This window comes from Gobio gobio (assembly GCF_949357685.1).
Source record: "Gobio gobio genome assembly, chromosome: 8".
Classification (NCBI taxonomy): domain Eukaryota; kingdom Metazoa; phylum Chordata; class Actinopteri; order Cypriniformes; family Gobionidae; genus Gobio; species Gobio gobio.
This window is the reverse complement of record NC_137114.1, coordinates 17,348,662-17,358,040: the sequence shown is the minus strand read 5'-3', so window position 1 is coordinate 17,358,040 and position 9,379 is coordinate 17,348,662. Positions and strand designations below refer to the sequence as shown.

General features: G+C 37.1%; 1 protein-coding gene across 1 annotated transcript in view; it reads right to left on the bottom strand.

The window, feature by feature from the left end:
* Positions 1–9,379, bottom strand: part of ccdc150 (coiled-coil domain containing 150) — a gene marked incomplete at both ends in the record, with an annotated part of 25,689 nt that overhangs the window by 13,721 nt on the left and 2,589 nt on the right. The window contains 5 exons of the mRNA XM_079823280.1: positions 3,628–3,720; positions 3,810–3,853; positions 3,946–4,075; positions 5,422–5,523; positions 6,132–6,310. Of these exons, the coding sequence (XP_079679406.1) occupies positions 3,628–3,720; positions 3,810–3,853; positions 3,946–4,075; positions 5,422–5,523; positions 6,132–6,310 (548 nt within the window). The remainder of the gene's footprint in view (positions 1–3,627; positions 3,721–3,809; positions 3,854–3,945; positions 4,076–5,421; positions 5,524–6,131; positions 6,311–9,379) is intronic.

Below are 9,379 nucleotides of genomic sequence, written 5' to 3'. Positions count from 1 at the left end.
TCAATCGAGATGTTTTATGGACTGCCCTCATCAGTCTCCACGACAGGGGCTGAATCTGAAATCGCCCCCCTATACCCTTAAATAGGGCACTATTATCCCACATTGCACCGTAATAACGAGCGTACAGCCGATGGACACTCAACGGCTGTCTGACTACTTCACACACTCGTTTTCATCCCCTCCTTCAAGTGAACTATATTACTACAGTAGGGCATTGTGAATGAGGGTTTAGGGGGCGATTTCAGATTCAGCCAGGGAGAGTGCTGGCCTGCCGAATCGGAACCAGGTGACAAATTAGGCAAGTCAACCCTCAAAACATTACAGCTGATTGAGCGTGTGTGTGTGCGCACAGTGCGTGCGTGGATGTGTGTGTATGTGCGTGTTCGCACAGTGCGTGCGTGGATGTGTGTGTATGTGCACGGATGTGTATGTGTGTGTGTGCGTGTGTGTGTGTGTGCGTGTGTGTGCGCGCGCGTGCGCCGATCTGTTTGTGTGTGTGTGACAGGGATGGAAATTAACTTTTTTGTCCACCGGCCACTGTGGCTGGTGGATTTCAAAATCTACCAGCCACTCAATGTTTTTACCAGCCACTTTCTTGTTTTTAACCGATTAGTAATTAATACTACAAGCTCTACAATACTTAAGCAGTTTATTTAATCTCAAGTCTCAATGAAATACTGACATTTTCTCTTCCTCTCTTATACACACACAAACCATGAACTGATATACATTTCATTAAATGAGTAGGGCAGATTAATGGATGTGGCATTTGGATGATTCGTGGTCTTTTATGGCTTCCAGTTTTAGGTTTTTAGTCCCAACAATGAAACTATTAGTTTTGGCATCTTCTGAAGCATGTTGACGACACACTAGGGTTGCCACCTTCAGTGTGGCAAAATAAGGGACACCCATTCACGACAATATAAAATGTTATATTATTTTACATTTGATAATTTAATTTATTCAAAAAGAACTCTTTAGTAGCCTATTTGGTGCATTTTAAAGGGATAGTTCACCCAAAACTAAAACATTCTGTCATCATTTACTGTCCCTCATGAGGTTTCAAACCTGTATGAGTTTCTTTGTTCTGCTGAACACAAAAGAAGATATTTTGCAGAAAGTTTGTACTCAGGCTGCTTTGGGGGCACCATTGACTTCCATAGTAATCTTCCTGTGTGTTCAACATAAAGAAATGTATACATGTTTGGAACAACTTGAGGGTGAGTAAAATAATGACATAATTTTCATTTTTGAGTGAACTGTCCCTTTAAGCAGTCATTCTGAACCACTAATCACTTTTTTGACAATTCTGACAATTCAATTTTTTTATTAATTTACTTAAATTATGACTATATTATTATGCAATTATTTGTCCCACTTTTATCTAAATATTATTTTAATAAATGTCAAACTTTATATGGCGGGATTATTTATTATGTATGATTAAAATTATACATTAATAATAACATTAATTAGGCTATAATCTATTAATTTTAACAAGTCTAAAATATATATAATAATTCTGTCTGCCAAGCTCTGATAATGTTAAATGCTACTGAAATGCTTCACTGCAAAGTGTGCAGTTCGCCTGAGGTTCATCACGAGTTACTGGACAGACCCATTGATACCTTTTTTCTATTCAGGACGCGACGCGAGCTCGATATGTTTTTAAAAAACCGCGCAAGTTTACAGCTCATGTTCTCGAGACTCCGCCGCTATGGCAATAAAGCCGCTTAACGCAACCACGCGCAAATTAACTTCTCTACTGCATATTGTGAATTTGATTTGTAACGCCACATTTTTTTTGAAGGTGTGCCTCCTCTAACAGTAGGCTATGCTATTTTTATTTACCCGCCACGGTGGCCGGTAGGTGAAGCTTTTTTACCCGCAACAACACAAAATCACCCGCATTTGGCTGGTGGCGGGTGCTAATTTCCATCCCTGGTGTGTGAGTTTGTGTGCACATGTGTGTTTGAGTGTGTTTTAAATGCAATTATAAAGCAATTGATTGGTTTTGTTTAACTCTGAAAGTTGTTGTGGTAAAAATAGCTACGGGTAGCGCCAGTTCATTGCCGAGTGCAACCATTCTACGTCATCGACTTAGAAAGCAAACAAAATGGCGCCGCCCATTGTCCAAATATATAATGTGTTTTTTAAATAACGTAGATCTTTCAAGGGTTTTCTACTTCATATTTCAGTAAGAGACATCATTTATGTTATATTAAGCCATACAAATCCCTTTAAAAAATGTCTTTGCTGCGGACCTTTGATGATCTAATTAGCAAAAATGACTTTAGTTAAAAATCACATTTGGTTTTTATTTTATTTTATTTTTTTAATGCTGAAGAGTGTTGAATTTTCTTCTCCTGCGCAAACGGCAACCTCCCGTCGTTTCTCTTGAAGCCAATGCGGAAGTGACTTAACCTGCAATTCATCGACTGGCCGCTAGGGCTCCAGCATAGAGCAGAATACCCAACTTTAGAGCAGAATAAAACATGTTTACAGTCTGGTACAAATTGTGATTTTGGTCTATACGGCTAATTTTGCCCTTCATGACAACTGTGAGGGGGGTGAATTTTTTTATAACTCATTCGTTTACATTATATATAAATCCTTAAAGTTCTGCATAATTAAGGGCGTGGCCACTTTGAGTGACAGGTGGAACGTCCCACGTCCCGCCTCTTGGCCCATTTTCAGTTATCCGGGAGTGATGCGCGATGAGCACTGCCAAGATGGCAATATTTTACGCTTCTGAACCGCTCTTCAGAATTCTATGGGTGACGTCACGGACACTACGTCCATATTTTTTTACAGTCTATGCTCCTGCGTCCTGTTCTTCTGTGATCCAGAATGGAAGCACAGCTGAAAATACAATAATGCATTACTTTCCGTAAAAAGTAACTAAATAACGCAAATAACTAAGTAACTTTTTTTGCAAGTAGCGCAATATTGCAACTACTAGTAACACTTTTAAAAGTAACTATTCCCAACAGTCCCTATTTATTTATTTTATTTATTAATAATAATATTAATTATATTTATTTAATGATTATATTAATAATAGAAACGTTTTTTGTACATTTTGGCAGCAAATAGTTTAGTATAAAATCGTTTATTTTTCCCTGAAGACTGTAACTTTACTATTCAAAACAGAAATAATATATTAAGTTTCCATTGTTCATTTTTTGTTTGTCAACAAAAATTTGATTTGCCAGAAAAAAATTTAAAAGCTCAGATAAGCCACAAAAAGTATGTTTTTTTTCATAGCAATTTTACAATAAAAGCTTTTAACATAACTGCTAATATTGTGGCCCACTTTTCCCCCCATTATTAATATTCTAATACATAATATAATATTTACAAGAAATTCAGATTATGGGGTGAGGGGCAAACTTTCAAACAGGGACATCACCAAACAAAATTGAGAACCATTGCTGTAATCTAAATTTGCACAGTGTGTTGACTTTGTGGAGCTAACATAATTATATAATGCTAAACAGATTGTGTGTGTGTGTGTGTGTGTGTGTGTGTGTGTGTGTGTGTGTGTGTGTGTGTGTGTGTGTGTGTGTGTGTGTGTGTGTGTGTGTGTGTGTGTGTGTGTGTGTGTGTGTGTGTGTGTGTGTGTACCTGAACTTGATCTGCTGCTGCTCTGAGGTCTCGTCCATCTCTGAGGAGTCTGCTGTCCTCCTGCTGCTGCTTCTGCAGAGCCGTCTTCACACTCTAAACACACACATGGACATAAACACACACATGGACATCATGAGACGTGTCATTGCTGCCACCAGCGTCTCTACCACATGCTCTCGTACCTTCATCTCTTTGCTCAGCTGCGATATAAGAGTCTCTTTCACTCCTGAGAAGAAACAAAACATTTTAGTTCCACAGCTAACAGACATACTGTAGCATAAACAAAGATTAAATGTCCCATAATTCAGCGTTTCTGACTGGAATGGTCTCGGAGCTGCTGACACTCTCTCTCCAGGTACAGAATTTGCTCCTCCCTCTTCCTTAGCTCCGCCCTGTTTGCCTGTCCGTCAGTACGTAAGGCGTGGCAGTCTGCTTGAAGAACCTCCACCTGACAAGACACCAGCGAATAATGAACAGAACGTTTAAATGAGGCATTTTATGATTATGAAACACCAGGGCCCGTATTCATAAAGATTCTAAGAGTCCTCTCAGAAAACTCCTAATTTAGCTTAAAAACTTTTACGTAGGAGTCTTAGCTTAAGAGCTATTCGGGACCGATCTGAGAGCAACCATGAGCAAGGAAAATACAAAAACTTTTATCTTAGTGAAGAGGCGGGGCTGACCCCGTTGCTACGTATGACACAGTCTTTTGAAGACTGTGATTGGTTGGTTGTCCAAAAAGGGGGGAAAAGGAGCGCTTTTAAGTATAGGGTCTATTTTAAGCCTTCACTTTGAAATTACAAGCGCAAATTGTCCTATTTTACCGTTCTCTCTCACTCACACACACACATTATTATAAATATATGTATATAAATCCTTTTATTATTTACCATGCTGTTAATTTCCTATAAGGTATTTGATTGGCTTAGAATTATAAATATTGTTCCACTCTTTCCAATTACACTGATTGCTGGCATGTAGTGTTAATTTCGTCAGACGAGACGAGACTAAATATGTTCGTTAACGACCTTTTTTTCCATGACGAAGACGAGACGATGACGAGACTGCACCAATGTCCAAAAACACTGACTAAGACTAAATTAACATGCATTATTGTTGATGTAAAAGGACGAGACTAAAATGTTTTGCATAAAATAAAAACTAAGATAAAATCTCTCTTCATTTTCGTCTACAATTGTCTCTACTTTTACATCATGAGATGAATATTCAGCTGTTCAAAATATTCAGAAAGAGTTCCCGCTGTTGCTGGAGTACAGGTCTCTCTCAGACTCCGCCTGTCATCTCGCGGCCGCGCGATCCCTGCACGATCTATAGCGTCTTATTAAGTCTCTGTCATCCATTGTCTGCAACACATTTCTTCTCCCTCTTCATCTTTCTGCCATTTTCTCCACTGCTAAAGAAACTCTTCAGCCTCTTAAAAGTCCTCATCCGTGCTCCTAACAAATTTAAGACCTCTTTTAAGGGTTAAGATGCTTTCTGAATTACTTTTTTCTTGACTAGGATTTATTTAGTGAATTTTAAGAGTAAACGCCCACATTTCAAAGAATTTTCTTAGAATTTTGTCACTAGGAGCTTCTCTTTGCATTGAGATTCTTTATGAATACGGGCCCTGGTGTTGTGGGTGGTTGCTAGGGTGTTGCTATGGGAATTGCTTGGTGTACTGAGGTAGTATATTTATCAATCAGAGAAGTCTTTTATTTTTTAATATGGAAGTGAGATCCCAGTAAATGAGGCTATACTGTAAACCTTTTCTAGTCCTTTCCTTCAGTTTACCTGTCCTCTCTCCCTCTCCACCACTCTCTCCATCTCCTCCACTCTCAGCAGCAGTGCATTGTGGGACTGCTCAGCCTCCAAGTGTGCCGCGGTCTCCTCCTTCTGTGAACAGATTCAGGTCAATAACTATCAAATGAGATTGGCATTGCTATGATATTTTTGACATTAAGATTAATCAGTTTAACCAAGGAAAATATTCAAACATTCTGCTGAAAAATTATAATAATATCATAATTAATAATACTTATTATATACAAAAATAATAAGCAGCACAACTGTTTTCAACACTGAAAATAATCAATGTTTCTTAAGCATCAAATCATCATATTTTAATGATTTCTGAAGGATCATGTGACACTAATGATGCTGAAAATTCAGCTTTGATCACATTGATAAAGTACATTTTTAAATATATTCACATAGAAAACAGTTATTTTAAATTGTAATGATATTTCACAATATTACTCTATTTTTTTTATCAAATAAGTGCAGCTTTGGTGAACATAAGACATTTTTAAATGGTAGATATCCATTTTATTTCTACAACTGGCCACCATTTAACCCGGTAACTATTAACTAAAAGGTTGTTTTAACACCTTTTAGCTTTTTATGAGTTCATTAAAAAAAAAATCCTATTGTGTGACAAATTAGTTTTTAAAAGCACAAATATTTAATGTAGTCATTCATAATGCGCCCATAAGCTATTTTACTTTAGCGGAGGTGGTGTCCTCCAGCGCCTCCGTGAGTCTGAGCACCTCCTGCTGCGTCTCCCGCCTCTCCTCACAGGCCTTCCGCAGCTCATCCTGTGAACGCAGCAGCTCCCGCCGTGAAGAGCGCTGCTCCTCCTCATGCTGCTCCTGCAGGGCGCTTAATCGCTCCTGAACACACACTACACACAGAGGGGAAATTACTAACGCGTCTCCTGCGGGGCTGGAAGCTGCGGCCACAGATGAATGCAGACAAAACAAATGCACACACACACAGCTGGTCCGCTATCTCTCCATAGGCGTACTGGTGTTTATACTGTACAAACTGTATATTCTCTCCCCTTACACTAACCCTACCCCTAAACCTACCCATCACACACAACTTTCTGCATTTTTACATTTTCCAAAAAAAAAATATTCTGTATGATTTATAAGCATGTTTCCTCATGGGGATCTCAATTTAGGTCCCCACGGTGACACGAGTGCCCACGAGTCTGTGTGCATTCAGGTTGAAGTCCTCACCGGGATAGAAAAACATGAACACACACACACACACACACACATACATACACACGTTGGGTTTTCATGTTTTATGGGGACTTTCCATAGGCGTAATGTTTTTTATACTGTATAAACCGTAGTTTCTATCCCCCTACACTGCCCCTGCCCCTAAACCCAGAGGTGGACAGTAACTAAGTACATTTACTTGAGTACTGTACTTAAGTACACTTTTTGAGTATCTGTACTTTACTGAAGTATAATTTTTTAGGGAAACTTTTACTTTAACTTCACTACATTTGAAAGACAAATATCGTACTTTTTACTCCACTACATTTCTTCCAAGGTCCTTGAAGTCGAAAGTCGTTTCTGTAGCAGCTTTGCAAGTCAGTGGATGAATTTTTTTTTTTTTTTTTTGCAGACAGCCAATAAGTAAACACTTTTGTAGGGTCATTTTTTTGAACACTGATCAGTAAAATGGAAGAAGACGGTTCCTCGGCACAGTGTGTGCACCCATGGCCATATTAGAAAGTAAGTTTCAGTTTTCTGAAAAGATTAAAGATTAGTTTTGTTGGCATACACTTGATGAATGTCTCATAAAATGTTAAAAAATGTAAATGTCTGGGAGAAAGAGAAGCATAGACATATGGATGAATCATGAAAAAGCATAATGAAAGAGCTCAGTTCAGTCTGGTTTTTGTGCCTCTGAGATGCCAGAGCACGAGTACTGAATAGAGCTTTCTTTTGTGTTTTTTCGCACTTAAACAGACCAATATACACAAAATGTCAAAATTTTCATTTTGGAAAGTATTCACGTAAACAAAGTTGATTATGTCTTAAGTGAACATAAACAGTTGGGGAATATCGGATGTGTATCAGTGTATAGGATTCGTGCATTCTGCCTTAAAGTGACAGCAGCTTTGTAACTTTTATACAAGTATTTAAATTAGTTCAAGGTGGTCTTATGCTAGCATGTTGGATGGAGCATCACTGACTGGGTTAAACTACCATGATGGCTATAGCGTGCATTCATACAACAATAATAAAATAATGCATTGACATAAAAAAGGAAATTTACTTTTGATACTTAAGTACTTTTATAAACAAGTACTTTTATACTTTTACTTAAGTAAAAATAGTTTTTTACAACTTTCACTTGTAACGGAGTAATATTTGACCAGTAGTACTTTTACTTTTACTCGAGTAATGGAGTTGTGTACTTTGTCCACCTCTGCCTAAACCTACCCATCACAGGAGACATTCTGCATTTTTACATTTTCAAAAAACATCACTTAGTCTGATTTATAAGATGTTTTCCTCATGGGGACCAAAAAATGTCCCCACAAGGATGAGGATTTCGGATATTGCTATCTTTGTTTGTGGGGACATTTTGTCCCCATAACGTAGGGATTACCAGTCCACACACACACACACACACACACACACACACACACACACACACACACACACACACACACACACACACACACACACAGTTCCAAGTTAATTAAAACTTGTACTCATGCTTTGAATCTTTTTCTAAAATAATTGATTTACAAATTACATAAATCAGTAAAAACCTGAAAGACAAAAGCCTTCCAAAGACTATTATTAGATGGCTCACATTGTAGTGATCATTCAAATATTAATGTGTTTGTCAGGAGCTGATTAGATATTGAGTGTTGCAATGTTGAGAAAACACTTGTTAAAACCGAAATGATTTCTTCTATAAATCCAGTGATCAAATGCTGTGTGTCAGTTTTCAGTGATAGTCACATGACTAGAGCCTGGTCTGTTCTATTCCACAAACCTGGAAGACCTTCTGAACGGATATAAACGGATATATGCTTTCATAAAAAGGAAAATGTAAAATATGCAGGATGTATGAAGGTAAATGTAAGGCCTTAAGACCTTTTTAAGAGAAAATAACCTCAATATGTTCTCTAAATGTAAATGTCACAATGAGTTTTATTGGTGACACTTCAAGGTAAATACAATTTCCAACAGATCTACATAACGTTTTCAATCATTTTTTTTGTGTGTGCAAAAAATAGCTTTAAGTTTGAGATAAGAAATCTTGGGAAATCTTATGATTAAAACAAGAACAATGTCAATGGGTTCATAAAAATCAATAATTCAAGCACAAACTCAGTTAATTTTGTTCAATTTCTTAATTTTGCATGCATTAACAGTATCTTGATCTAAGGATGTTGTGAATTTGTATTGGAAAACAAAAACATAATTTTTTGTATTATTTTTATTATTTACAATTAAATTTAGGGCCCTATGAAATCTGTTTTTTTTTTCTGTTTTAATTTTTCTGGAATTTTCTGCTTTAATTGTTAAATATTTTTTTAAAAACGGACTTTCGTTCATCTTCGGAACATAAATGAAGATATTTTTAATGAAGTCGGGAAGATTTCTGTCCCTCCACTGACAGTCTAAGCAACTCCACTTTGATGCTTCAAAAAATAAAGAGATCGTGAAACTAATCCATATGAATCGAGCGGTTTATTCTAAATTTTAAGAAGAGACTTGATTGCTTTATATGATGAAGAAAAGTCTTACGGGTTCGGAACAACATTAGGGTGAGTAAATGATGACAGAATTGTAATTTTTGGGAGAACTATCACTTTAAATGTACTGACCTACTTTTGATCTATTCATCCAGAATTTGACAAATTCAGTGACATCCTGTATTATACAGTAAATTCAGTTTTTATGAATGGATTCTACAAATCCGTACACATTTT